General features: G+C 39.1%; 1 protein-coding gene across 1 annotated transcript; it reads right to left on the minus strand.

Annotated features, from left to right (window-relative positions):
- Window positions 1–327: 327 nt before the first annotated feature.
- Window positions 328–14,279, minus strand: etnk1 (ethanolamine kinase 1). The gene is made up of 8 exons (XM_003445139.5): window positions 13,950–14,279; window positions 12,074–12,333; window positions 11,316–11,456; window positions 8,744–8,886; window positions 4,632–4,715; window positions 4,372–4,532; window positions 2,993–3,066; window positions 328–2,765 (listed from the first exon to the last, which is right to left on the minus strand). Exons 1-8 carry the CDS (start codon window positions 14,094–14,096, stop codon window positions 2,693–2,695), a joined length of 1,083 nt encoding a protein of 360 aa, XP_003445187.1. The 5' UTR covers window positions 14,097–14,279; the 3' UTR covers window positions 328–2,692.
- Window positions 14,280–14,510: the final 231 nt, after the last annotated feature.

Consider the following 14,510-nt stretch of genomic DNA (forward strand, 5'->3'; position numbering starts at 1 on the left):
GAATGAGTGACGAAACGTTTCTCCCTCTGAAAACGCTACGACCAAATAAACACAAGCGACTTTTCGGGAAAAACCTTTCCAGCATTTTCTCCAAGTGTGTAATACCGTCTTTAACCACACCGGCTAACTGACGTTCCCTTACCGTTTGTAGAGGGGCGCTGTTTCACTGCATATGGCCCATAAGAAAGGGGGACGTCAAAATTTTAAGATTTCAATTAAAATGAACTTTCAAATGACAATTCAGCGACACCTGCTATATACCCCCGCCCCCCCCCCCCCCGACTCCAATATTAAAACAGGAAAAAAAAAAAAAGACAATAGCAGGCGTAAATGTAAATATACTTTATTTTTAAGCATATTTAGTTTTTCCAGTTTCACTCTTTATATCGAGCAGTTTTTCACCTTAATTCATTTCTTAGAAAAAAAAAACAAAAAAACCTCCCTCTATTTACACCTATTCACATAAGAAAAAAAAAAGAAGCTATCATTACGTTTGTTATACATATAAACATATGCTACAGTGGCCAGAGATTAACCTTCTACCCTCCAATAATGTTAAATATAAATGCATTTCTAAGATGTAGTGGTTCAAGTTAAAAGACTAGATTACTCGATTTACAGAGAAAATGCACTCATCCAGTTTAATTATTCAGATGGATTTTTTTGTACACTTTGTCTGTCTACTATCTTAATACTCCAAACAACTTTCCAAGAGACCCTTTAGAAATTTTCCCTCAGCACAATCCAAACCAGTAAATTAAAAACCCTTTACCACTATGTAGATGGTTGCTTTTGTAAGTCACAGGTTAAAAGGCAAGAATTTCTAATTTACCCTAGGTCCAAGAGAATTTTATCATCCATCCATCTTAATCCTCCAGCATAAAAAAGCAACACTTAATTAAAAACAGAAGAGTAATAATCCTTACTTTCAAAAGTTCATTACTTTGAGTGAAAAATAAGACTTAAAAAAGGCACAGAGGCAGACTGACACTTCTATATCTATTCATAACTGCATGAGTGGACAACTTTGTGTCAATAACTGTGCTTTCACTGAGCTCTGCAAACGTGTGATTTTGTTTTGGAGTAAACAAAAACCAGTTGCAATATTTGCTGTGTCAAGGTCACATTTAAACAGTTTAGGGATCTGAAACTCTTAGGTTCTTCTAAACATTTTTCTTGCAAGTGTTTTTCCAATTAAAAAAATAAAATAAATGCATAAATAGTCTTCACTTTTAATGATCCAAAGTAGTTTTTATTCCAATTCTTTGTGCTACAAATGATAGTGTTTACGGCAATCAGCACTTTGGTGTCTGCTTGTTAAATCACCGAGAGCTACACTTTCTTAGTTTTAATAAAAGTTCTTAAAAGATTCTTTTAAAAACAGTTTGTTTAAAGAGTTCTTTACCAACTCCAAGAGTTATTGCTGTTAAAAATTATCTTCAAGTTCCACTGGCAGCCTGAGATAATCAGTTTGACTTCCTTTTACCAAAATTCCACTTTTCCATACCATTAATTTAACATTCATTGTTTAACATGATGAATCCCAACTGTGCTTCAAAAATCTGACAGCCAGCAAGGCCACGTCACACACACCTGAATGAGAATCGGTCTACGTGTTCACAAAATGCTCAGTCCTGATGAAGACTCCAAATCCTTCCCTAACAGGATGGACACTGCTAACTTACCACGTGAAATCCATCAATTTTACTGTCTAGTACTACAAGTGTGGAATGTAAAAATTACAGTGAAATGTATCTTTGACCCAAGTTAACAAAAGTGTCAAAAGTAACAAAACTACAAGTACAGTGAGAACTGCCGTCAAACCAAATGGCTTTTCAATGATCTACAGCTATTTCATTTAAGGAAGATTTTAGAGGTAAACACAAGCTGCTCCCCTGAAACTCGGTTTTCTACCTTTACAAAGCAAAATATTTACTACATGGCTATTCTCAGGCACCACCCATGCATGGACAGGAAATGTAGGGGGGGTGATAAGGGTGAAAACAAGAGTCACAAGACAGACCACAAGTGTTTTTGGTGTGGCGTGGCTCCTATCACATGGGATTGAGAGACAGGACCGGCCTTTCCATGTTAGCATTTTCTACCATTTATCTTGGATCCTTGGCAAATAAAGCAGGCTTTATTTGCCTGTTGTCATAAATTTGGTCTATGCCTTGGCTGGTTCTGAGGGGCTTTCCCCATGAATGTGATATTAGGAAGGTGTCTAGGCAGTCAGATTAATGTCTGGGCAACCTTTAAAGAAAGACAAAAAATAATGCTGGTAGTTGCCATGTATTTGCTGTGGCTCACATGATGCTTCTTCTCTGCCTTAGACAGATCTGAGCCATCTGAAGAGTTGCTTATAAATACAATAAGCTGATATGCAAATATCAACCGAATTCATAATGAAAATAAATTTAACCAAGTGGGCTTCACATTATAGCGGGTCTTAAAATCAGTCCTTTACACACCCATATTGACAGTATGGGCTTTATCCTGATTAACCGTGTTTATCATTGCCCATTCAGTCTTTATGGATGTGGACTTTAGAGGGGATCTTCAGGAACTAAACTGGACTCAGACTCTGGCTCTTCTCAACAGGGACCTCTAGAGGGCACTCTGAGGTCATCGTGTGAGGTGCCGAGCAGGTTTGAGGACGAGGAGGAGACGACGATGAGGGAGGTGCGGGCTTTTATTCTGGTAATTTTAGTGCAGCCGCTTCTGGTTTCATCTTGAAATACTGGTTAAACCGCAGGACTGCATATCTGATTGTAAAGTAGAGACACACAGCAGCAGTGAGATAAATATGTACGTGACATGCTACAATGAAATGCCAGTGCAAAAATAACAGAACATCCTGTAATATCCATGTGGATGCTTAACATTTTGTTCTTAAACATGTGATTAAGTTACTAAAATGTGCTTGCCACACCAAGATAAAACGGCTCAAAGAAAAGTGTGCTCGCTAGATTATTTAAAGAGGGCAACTTACCCCAAGAAGTCAAAGTCGATGGTGGAGAATCTGGCCTGAATCAGAGCCCAGAGACCCCAGAAAAAATGAGAAGCCTAGGCAAAAAGGAGACAGAGAGAGAAAGCTTCACCATGTGCTCACAGTCTAAAAGTAAATGTCATTTCCAATTATCCAACATGACACACACAAGTATGTATAAAACTGGAGTAGGCCCTATGGCAACAATTACAAACGGCTCACACAGAAATAAAATTGTTTTAGTTGCCCATCCTCCACACTGCCCTCTATTCCTCTTTAGAGTAAACAAGGCAGAATCTGTCTCACGGGACAACGGCGAGTCTCACCAAGGCTGCAAGTTATCTTTAGTTATTGTTACCCATGTGGTGGCTACATTAGTGAGCGTGTCAGTCATCCTTCTCTCATATTCAGAGCAGGCAGTCTGTAGCCTACATGTCTGTGTATCAGTATATGTATCTGTATAACATACACCACTCTAATTTGTGTTTACTGACCCAACAGCTTACAGTATGGAGAATCATCTCAGAACAAGCCCTAAGGACCTCACTGACTTTGCCAGTGTCTAATGTTAACGCTTTATTTTTGACCGTTTTGGGGGAAAGGCTGAATTATACAACTAGTATATAAACTACACAAATGTACAAAAGTATTTGTCTGTTTGGGTAACTACTTTTTTTTTAAACTACAGAGTAAATATTTAGTTCAAGACTTCTACTGGCAAGTTTGCTTTGTAGGCGATTCCCCATCACCCTTCATTTTCTCCAAAGCACATGTGCGTTTAGTCACACAAAGTAAATGTGGGTGATTGAGACTCATTACTAGAATACCGTGTGGGAGTTCTTTATCGAGTTTGTTTTGTGACAAGCAACATTTGATGACAGATACAATATAAAGTGCCCTTTTGTTGCTGAAATTAAACATTAACATAACAGATTTCTAGTAAGCTGGTGATGTAGTAGCTCAAATACTCAATACAGAAAGGATTAAAAAAAACCAAAACAAAACATGAATAAAACTACTGCTAATTGAAAAAAGGTTTTTTTTTCTTATTTACGTTACATTTATCATTAAAAAAATAAATAAATAAAAAATACATAGCTTATTGTGAAATATATTTATGGATCCACACATCAGAAATGCAACTTGGTCTGATGAACTGCAGATCAGCCAGGTGCAGCTTTACTGTAGCAGTGGCTTAAAATGGTTATTTGTACAAGATAATTGAAAAAAAAGAAAGAAAAACCTTTGTTATGCCACATGCATTTCAACAAAAATGCAGTGCATCCCTGCCTTCCGAAGCCAGGCTGTAGCCTATTGTGTTCACTTCACATCCATCCATCCATCATTAAGTAGATGCCGCCAGACCAACTACAAATACTTACCAGGGCAAACTGGTTGACCTGGACATAGAGGATCTCCACTTCTCTGTCAGTGACTGCACTACCTTGGCCTTTGTGTTCCTTATAGGCTTCGAGATAGGAACGCAGCCACTGAAGCTGAAAGTCCCGCTCAGGGTAGTGACTATAGTCCACTTCATTAAGGCCTATATAACAGAAATAAGAGTAAATATTGTGCATCTATGCCATAGCAAAGCAGCAAACAAATTACTTTCACATATGTCAGTGGTTTGAGTTACACTTACCAGCAAACTCATTGAAATGGTTCCCAATGTCATAGGCTTGGTAATTGTACCCAGTGTACTCGTAGTCAATGAACTTTACATTCCCTGGAAACAGAAGCGTCATCATTTAGACAAAGACACGAGGAGGCAGACATTACAATGATTATGTTGCATTTCCCTTTGATAACTCAAAATGTCAAGGTTTTTCATGTAATTTCCTATCTTTCTGACTTCTTAACTGGACTGGCACAGTTAGTGAGCTAGTTTTAAGGGCTGATGAGTAAGAGTTTGCATTTTGAATGTAGCAGAGGTGTTGAGAAACAAATAATTTTGATGAAACATACAACATCAAGATGTGCACGTTCCATTGAAAGCTGAGTTATAAGTCTTAAGGCAGCTGGGACATATGAGCAGAAATCAAAAGAGTACAAAGCATGCTGCAATATGTGAAACGTGCAAATGGTAAAGGAAAAAGGGGCAGAGCCTGCTTCTCAGAGAATATTTGTTTTGGACACAAACACAGAGTAAAAGGAAAATGGCCAAGTGAATGTTATGCTTTGAAGACAAAAAAGGAAATGGGCACAGGGAACAAAAGGAGGAAGATGATAAAATACAAAGAGATAGTACATTTCATACATGTGAAATAAGCAGCCGGTGAGCAGCCAAAGTAAATGTACAGCAACCACACTATTTGATCCATTCTTTCAGCACGTTCAAGTTACAAGTGCTTAGAAGCACAAGTTGACTTACAAGTTCTAAGAAACTATGCACCAGTAGTGATGACTAAAGATAAACAGGACTAACAACTCTCAGCTTAACAGAGAGCTTCACACAAAGTCTTGTGACGTTTATGAGTCACACTCACGCACGCATGTACGTACGCGCACACAAAATCCCACACAGCCGCCAATGTAGACAATCAGTTTCAGGCTGGGTTTGCAAAATATATACATTTATATTTAACTGTAATTTAGAATCTAATCTAAGAGCATGGGAGGGTAAAATTCAAAGAATGCGGTGCTGCGTGAGTGCATCTGCAGGCTGCTGAAATTGTGAGTTCACTGCACAGACAATGAACAAAGAGAGAAGCATCCAGTCAAGAAAGTCAAAATGCAAACACTTACTTTCACAAGCCCACTTGTTACAGAGACATTAACAAATAAAGTACTGTTTAAAAAAAAAAAATAAAATAAAATAAAAAAATAATAATAATAATAAAAAAAAAAAAAAAAAAAAAAAAAAAACTGAAATTAAATGTCTCTACTCTAATAATTATTTTTGGCTTTAGCTAGCTTCTTTAACCTAGTGTATGGAACATTAGATTTTGAGTTGGTGCTGGACTACAAAGAAAGACACTTTGAGGTGGGTTACCAGCCGGCGTGTGGGTCCTAGCGGGACACAACTGAACACCTCCGGGCAGTGGCTATAGCCCCCCTGTGCAGCAGATGAAAAGGTTGGGGCAAACATCTTTCACACATGCTCACTCTCACTGACACAGTTGTCTTTTAGCCATTCTTTCACGCCCATTCCATCAAGCCCAACCACCACCCCTTGACTTAACACTCCCCTTTCATTGCTCCCTTCCTATTGGTCCGCTGTATATCCAATAACCTAACACCACTACTGCTTCTGCAATGAAGCTCTTAGAGGTTTGCCTTAGCTGCTGAGCTGCAGACTTACAGGGCTTTGGGGCAGAGTCCAGAGATTTTTTTTGAAAAAGAAAAATCTGAGCAACAGTTAGAAGAGTGGGGAAAGTAAAAGATCCTGTGACTTGGACTGAGAGAAAGAAACGAGCAGGAAAAAGTAATGCAGGCTTTGTTATAAGTGTGCGACAGTTTAAAAAAAAAAAGAAAAAGGAAAAAAAAGAAAAAATGACCGCTTCCAGCTCTTTTGTTTATCAATGCAGGAAGTGGTGGCTTCTCTGCTGTCACGTTAGCAGACAAGTGGTTTCAAGTCAGCAGCTACAGCTGAACAGAAGTGACAGGAAGTGGCATGGAAGCCATTCAATTTCTTTTTATGCCAACTCAACGAAAGGGTGTAAGTGCACGGTAAGACAGCAACGGCATTTACAAAAACGACACCTTAGACAACTGTGAGTGGGCGCAGCCAGAAATACAATAAAGATGGCTTGGAGCTGAAGGGCCCAGAGTTTATTGTGGTGCCATTCCATTACGGTTGTCATTTGTACGTGTGGTTTAGTTCTGTTTGGATGTTTGAGGCAGATACAATTACACTAGATCTTTTTTCCCTTACTTATTGAAGACTGTAATATGCTTCTGCAATTCCGCAAACATGCATATAGATTTAGTGCCCAAACTTTGACATGCCTATACAAGAAATCTATGCATTAACTAGAGTACACACTCCAGGAAATGTTGCATTTCTGTGTTGAGGAATTTAAGAGTGTTGCATTGTCAATCAAAGCCCGGTGACACTAGAACTTTTTCCTTGCTCAGCCTTCGCCTGATGTGAAAAACAGATTTTATTCAAGTTCTGTATGTGGCTACACTTTCTTGGAAATGTATCTGTATGCAGGGTTTTGTTTTTAGGACTGCCCTGGCAAAATATTTTTTGCACAAGCTCGTTATATCTTTAAACAAAGTTATATTATATTCTTTATTGTTACTGTCAACTATTCCCATGAAAAGACAATTACTAAGAATCACTTACACATTGGTATTTTTAACTTTTAAAGCCAGAACTCCAAAACGTTGTCACAACACTTTAGTCATTTCAAACAAGTCTCAGTGGTTTTCTTTAAATGGTTTTCAGTCACAAGAGTAAAACAGTGAATTTGTTGACATGACTAGCCAATGAATACACATTTAGTGCAATTAAGAGCATCTCAGAGTAATGTATGAGACATTTATTATTAAAAATGAAGGAACTAAGTAGTAAATGCCAGCAATACCTTAACTCATACTGTAATCCTCTTGAATAAGTCTAAGGTCTAGACTTTAACCACATTTGATGGCTTCATTTTAAATCCACCGTGCTGTAGTACACATGAAATAATCCAAAAAACATGGACCTTTAGCTATACCTGGATTCAGTGTTGCTCTTATCATGGGGTTAGTTTACAGGAAAAATACAGAATAGCGTATCACCACATCCTTTTCTTTCTAGAGATTAATATTGACGAAAAAAAAACTGTAAAGAGAAGCAGAAAGCAGCTTTGAAATTTAGCCATTTGAGTGGTGCTGAGAGTTACTTACAGCAAGGACACCTATAAAAACAGGTGTATAATAACCAGTACTGTAGGAACAATAGTTTGTCAGATGGACAACTGTTGGCCAAGTAGCAAAAGGAAGGTGACAGGTAGATAGTTTAGATAGTTGGCTCCTACTGCTGCCATGAACTCATCCAGATTAGTCTGAGGAGTGGGCAGAGTATGCGAGGGCCCTCAGAGCCGACCGTGTGTGAGGTCTGTCTCTCTCCATTGCCTCCCCGGGGCAGGGCGGGGCAGCCACAGCCTCTGCTGTTTTTCCTAAGGGAGAAAGGCTAGACACAAGGAGCTGTAAGAAGGGTCCCGCCCCTCGTCACACACTGACGAGGGGGCTGACAGCTCTTAAACACTCCCTCCCACATACATAAATCCACTGGATTCATAGGCTGGTATAATTGCAGTAGCTCAGTGCAAAAGTAAGTTTACCTGAAGACTGTTTGCTTCACATTCACACCAACAAAAATGGCAACATAGCACCAAAAACATATGCTGCCAGTAACACAGACTATGTATGTAGCATGATGCAATGATGTTGCTTTTTCAAGCTGATAACATTTCTAATTGTATTTTCAACACAGAATTAGAACGACAGATCAGACAATTTAGAAAACAGAATAAATCCATGAGTCAAGGCTTCTCTCTTTGCACAACTTTTTCACCTAACAGCCATGACTTTGGAGAAATTATTTAATGAAAGATTCAATCAAGAGCTTTAACCAAACTCAGATTGTCTTGTCTGACCGTTCTAATTCTACGGCTACTGTCCAATGCAAACACTGACAATGAGTGTAGCATGTGACTAGGGTTGAAATCATCTAGTTAATGCAATCATATCTGGGTGCAGGGAGCGGTGTAGTTCGCACTCAGTCACACAAAAAAGTATGCGACTACACCCCGTCATACTCACCTTCCTTCTGGTTATAGATGATGTTTTTGCAGAGAAGGTCGTTGTGGCAGAGAACGACAGGGGAGCCGAGCACAGACAAGCTCTGCTGGAGCCACAACAGCTCTTCTCTGAGGCTCCGTGCGCTGGGAACCTCCCTGCTCAACCTGAAAGAGGCAGAGAGTTTAAAAGTTTTTCTTCATACACTGCTCAAGAAAACTTAAAGGACACAGATCAGATCTCAGTGATCAGATCCCAGTTCATACTGACATGAACTGGGTAGCACGTTAAAAACAAAAGAGTTATTCTATTGGATTGAAGTCCAAGGACTTCGTCCAGCTACCCAATGGCTTTCAGGGTGCTGCTGCCTAGCCAATTCTGGTATTCTAAAACAATTGCCAATCGGGCCCCACAGCGCTGGGCAGTGAGCATAGTGCCCACTGGAGGACGTTGGGTCCTCAGGCCAACCTCATAAAGTCTGTTTCTGATTGTTTGGTCTGAGACATTTGCACCAACGAACTGGTGGAGGTTATTTTGTAGGGTTCTGATAGTGCTCATCCTGTTCCTTCTTCCACAAAGGAGCAGATACCAGTCCTGCTGATGGGTTAAGGACTTTCTATGACCTTCTCCAGCTCTCACAGAATCTCCTCCATGCTCTTGAGACTGTGCTGAGAGACACAACAAACCTTCAGGTAAGTGCACATATTGATTTGCCATCCTGGAGGAGTTGGACTACATGTGCAACCTCTGTAGGGTCCAGGCATCACGTCATGCTAGCAGTAGTGACACTGACCCTAGCCAAATATAAAACTAGTGGGGGGAAAAAAAAAAAAAAAAAAACCCCAACCCCAAACCACCCAGTCTCTCTGTTGTCCATTTCATTAACAGCAAAGCAGCTGAAACTGCTTAACAGCCACTTCTGCTACTTAACTCACCAGATCAACATCCTAGAGGTTTAACTGACTTGATGCTATACTCTTATTTAAAAGTGTTCCTTTTATTTTTTGAGCAGTATTCAATGGGAGATTGAGATAGTTAAGTCAGTATGGGGAACCTGAAAGTAGAGGTAGAAACAGAGGTATGGGAGAAAACAGGAACGGAATAACAGGCACTAGAAGGCAAGAAAATCAAATGTGCCATGCTTTATGGGGGTACATATTTTAAGTAGTCTATTTTTGGAGTGTATTATTAATTTAAATGGAAATATGTATAATCATACTTGTCAGTAAAGCCCAGAATGACAAAACGACTGAGTATCTTAAAAGTTAACTGAGCCAGAAAACAAACAAAGAAGGTGGCTAAGCATTACTACAGGAATTAAAAATAAATAAAAATCAGAGATTAGCACTATCAGTTGTTGTATTAAGAGCATCTTTACAACTAATGGTGTTACATTATAACCTTTTATCACAGTGGCCTCACTGTTAAAACTGCAGTAAGCAGAAATCTTGAATACCAGGAACAGAAAATAGACACAGTTCCCACAACAGTCACTGACAGATTTTCACTGTGCACTTCCTGTTTGGATTGGATTCTTAAAAGACTCGTGTTAAATGAATTGCTTTTCTTTGTTATTTGTAGGATATGGCAAGAATGTAAAAGGAGGAAATTGAAAAGAAGAATATTCAGTGGCCATGTTTATTAAACATTCTGACACTTCAGTAAACATGACTCAAGTTGCCACGCCTCTTACAATCTGACTCAAGTCTTGATAGTATTTCTTACAATATTAATATTTGCTTGACCTGCATGGAAATGAATAGCATATAAAGCAACTGTTTGTTTTGGATTCATTTTAAGTGCCAGTAGATTTGAAGGCAGCTGTTACTGTTAAACAAAGCGGCAAAAGCATATGAGGGAGATACTGTAATCATAACTCATTTTTATGCTAACGCAGACCCTCTTTCTTTTAAGCCATAAATGAGCTACCTTACTATTCTAGGTTGCTGGTCATTAATGTAGCAAAACTTAGAGAAAGATGTGCATAATCTCTTGGGAATGCAAAACAAATGTCCTGAAGCTATGCAAAGAACTTGACGTACTTCCTCAGATACAATCACCTGACAAATATCCCTGTGTTTTGTCTTTAAAACCTGAGGGATCATGTGACTCACTGATAAAGCTATAAGGTCATATCACACCATGCTGATAAAAAGATGTGGCAAATTCATTTTTAGACCTTAATAAAGTCTTTAAAAAAAAAAACAACAAAACCCCTAATCATAATAGTACTAATACACATTACATAACCACTTTTGTTACAATGCCAACTCACATTTTACCTTTCGGTTTTGTCAGGAATTTTGATTCTGTATTAAACAGTCAATTGATGGGGAATATTGGGTTAATTTAACTGGTAGAAAGAAAAAAAAAATCAGCAGGGTATCTTTAGGGAAGTCATGCGTGAAAAAAGGGACATATACATAGTGTAACAGATTGAACAATATATGAAATGCATTTCACTACTTTAGATAGTAGAAGTGAAACTTAACTGGGCTTTGAGACGTATTTATAAATTATGAGCATAATGAGAACCTGAGTACTAACCAGCTCTCTAACAGATCTGGCAAACTAACTTTGATCTATGTGGTCTCACCTGGTATTCTGCTCAGGGTCCTTGAAGGATTTGGGGATGAGCGTAAAGTACTTGCCCATCTTCAGCCACAAGTCAGACTGAGGTAACCAGCCATTATGGGCGTGTATGGCATGGTACTTGGCCAGCTGCCTAGCAATAAGCCTGCAAGGTAGAAAACAAGAAGATTTTAACTACAACAGCAAACAGCGACACACAAATGGGCTATAAAGGGAGGGGAATTGTTTAAACTGTATTATAAATCAGATTATGTAGTCTTCTCAGTAACTAATTATTTTTAAAAAACTGCTTTCATTATGTTATTAAAGTTAAGACTCATTAAATGCTGTTAGCTTTATTTAAACTCGTGGTACATTTCAAAAAGCAGTAAAAACACCTTACAAATGAAAATGAACTTATCCTGTTCTCAAAAACTGATTTCTGGCATGAAGTCATTTGCTGTCTGTCTGACTTTTCTCAGTTAATTGAATGGAATTAACTACTTCATACTGTTTCGATAACAAAGTTGGATTGTAAACTGAGAACCATGAAATCACATGGTTCATGTCATTTTTGTAAAGGGAAGGAAAAAAAGGCTGATATTTGGCACCCAAATTGTGCAGATACAATCAGCCAAAACACTGACGCAGGTATTATAGAGCTCTGTTCAGAATCTATTTTTAGCCTCAGACAGGTAGGCGGTGAAAGGTGGGGCACATAACACTCAAAGTCAAATGACACTGTGGAAGCTCCATTTTGCATAGAAAGATTTTTTTTTTTACCTGAAAACAGGCTGGCTGCGAATGTGCTCAGGCTCCAGTGCAGTTCCTTGCAGAAATTCATAGCAAAGACCATTGTTGAAGGTACAGTAAAGGTGTGGGGCACAGCAGTGTGCATGCAGTACTCTGAAACCCTTCACCTCATTTTCCCTATCGATCAGCAGTTCTGTTTTGTTGCCATAAATACGGACCAGAACCACATCCTGCATGGCCGCACCCACGTAGCAGCCAAGCAGTTTATTGGTTATTCCGTCTGTGAAAAACTGCAGAGAGGAAGACAAGAGCAGAGGACAGATTAATGAGCGGAATGTCATCTTTCCCATTCTTCAAAGTTCCAACTTGACACCTACAATTAGAGGAAGTGGGACTGTCCACATGATTCTATTTAAATTCTGAGCCTGAGAGCCCACACTGTTTTGGCGTTACGTAAGATCTGAGAGGCTTCAGAAGTGGCAAAATACTGCAAAACAAAGAAGAATCCTACAAAAATTTGGGTTTTGTCATTCTGGCTGATTTCCGCTTTACAATCTCTGAACACTTTGGTAAGAGTTGGGGGGGGGGGGGGGGGCAGCATACCAACCCTAATTGTTTACTCCATCTAGGATTGACGGAGAATGACAGGACTGTCAGGAATTTTATTTTGCATTAGATAGCAATGGCTGGCATTTGCTGACTCCCCACTTTGAGCTCATTGATGAATAATACAGGCAAGAACGGCAGACCCCCTGACCAGCTTTCATCCTCACTGTTTACCAAGCAGAGCCACACCTCCACTTTGTTCACAGAAAGGAAAATACCACTTTCTGGGTGTCTGTTTGTAGTTGTAATGTGTACATGTCACACTGTTATCCTGCAGGGTAACGTGAAGTGTTAAACTTTGGAACATCAATTTGCACTCTCATAAGATTAGATTAAGCCTCTTATGTAAATGTAAATAGCCCACAGTCATGTTGCCTTTCGAGTCAGTATTTCTTCCAGAACTTTACGTTTAATACATACTTTAATACTACTGTTAACACATTCTGTTAAAAAACAAACAAACAATCGACTGCCTTATATTTGTGAAATCATAAATCTAGTAAACTGAAAATATCCACGTCATGACACTTTATTATGCATAGCATCTTTGTATTAGTGCAAGCCATTGAAACACACAGTTGCAGTTGTCTGATGTCTTGAACTGTAAACTGGAATTGTTCGGTTAAAATGTGGTCCGAATGAAGCCAGGTATGTGTGTCACGGGTTAATATGGTTTGACGGTCACACCCTGACACAGCATCAGCATCCACTGAGTGCGGATAATATAAAGTGTGTGCTGCAGCTGACGGGCTAACCATTCTCAAATCACATAAGGGTGTGTGGGAAGAATAAGCAGCATGAACATTAACTTGCAACAAGAACATCTAGCGAACAGTTTAACGTCGGCAATATTATGAGCCCGCATCTGCGCAGTCACATCAATCGTTCTTTAGCGCAGTCCCTACATAAACTTACACTTGCAAATTCTTTTTTCCCCCCTTTCTTTTTTGCGTGTGTCGTGTAACGAAGAAAATAAATAAATAAAATAAGTAAAGACAAACACATTTAAAGACCAACTATTGACTGCGTTCATTTCCTGGTTTGTCGGTAGCGTCTCATAAAAATGAAGTCTGAAGTGGTCCCATCTGTTTAACCGTTAACAGTTAATGTTAGACACCAGTTAATATTAAACATCGGCAACAGCTTTTTTTTTTTAGGTGGTTTACTCCTTAATAGCTAACGTCCCTTTTTTAAAACAGTAAAGTTATAAATACTTGATATGTGGGGGAATTAAAAGCTATGGTAGAATCAGTAAACATTTGACATGAAATGAAAGTGCGTGTAATGAAATAAACCGCACCTTCATTTTGATCTCGGACGGCCTCCAGTTTGGTCTCAGCTCCTTCATCAGTTTCAGTGCACCAGGTCTGTAGTCGTTCTCGTCAACTGTCACGTCTATTTTGGGCACAGCGGGAGCCTCGTCGGGAACATGGATGTAGCTAGCCATAGCGGAGTCGATATTTCTTGAAATACTTTATTGTTTTTTGTTGTTGTTGTTGTTGTTCTTAAACTGCAGTACACCTATGTGCTTCCAAATGCGCAATGTATGAAACTGCTCGAAGACTAGCACCGGGTATATAATCCCCGAGTCCTTGCTGTGCGGCAACGCCTCTCAAAAAGCCCCACCCACCAGGAAAAAAAAGATGTTCTCCTGATGCATGCTGGTAATCGAATGACCAAAAGAAGCGCATGCTCAGTGTCTTAGCGCACACCGGTGGCGGAGCTTAATTTTTTAAAATGACTTCCTGCTCATGGAAAAAAAAACAAGTCATGTTAATTAATTGCCAGAGATGCAATGCAAGCAAAATAAACCCAACTTATCAGATAAGAAACGAATAGCAATCAAATACATCACTCAAAA

Source organism: Oreochromis niloticus, linkage group LG17, assembly GCF_001858045.2.
Source record: "Oreochromis niloticus isolate F11D_XX linkage group LG17, O_niloticus_UMD_NMBU, whole genome shotgun sequence".
In the NCBI taxonomy this organism is placed as follows: domain Eukaryota; kingdom Metazoa; phylum Chordata; class Actinopteri; order Cichliformes; family Cichlidae; genus Oreochromis; species Oreochromis niloticus.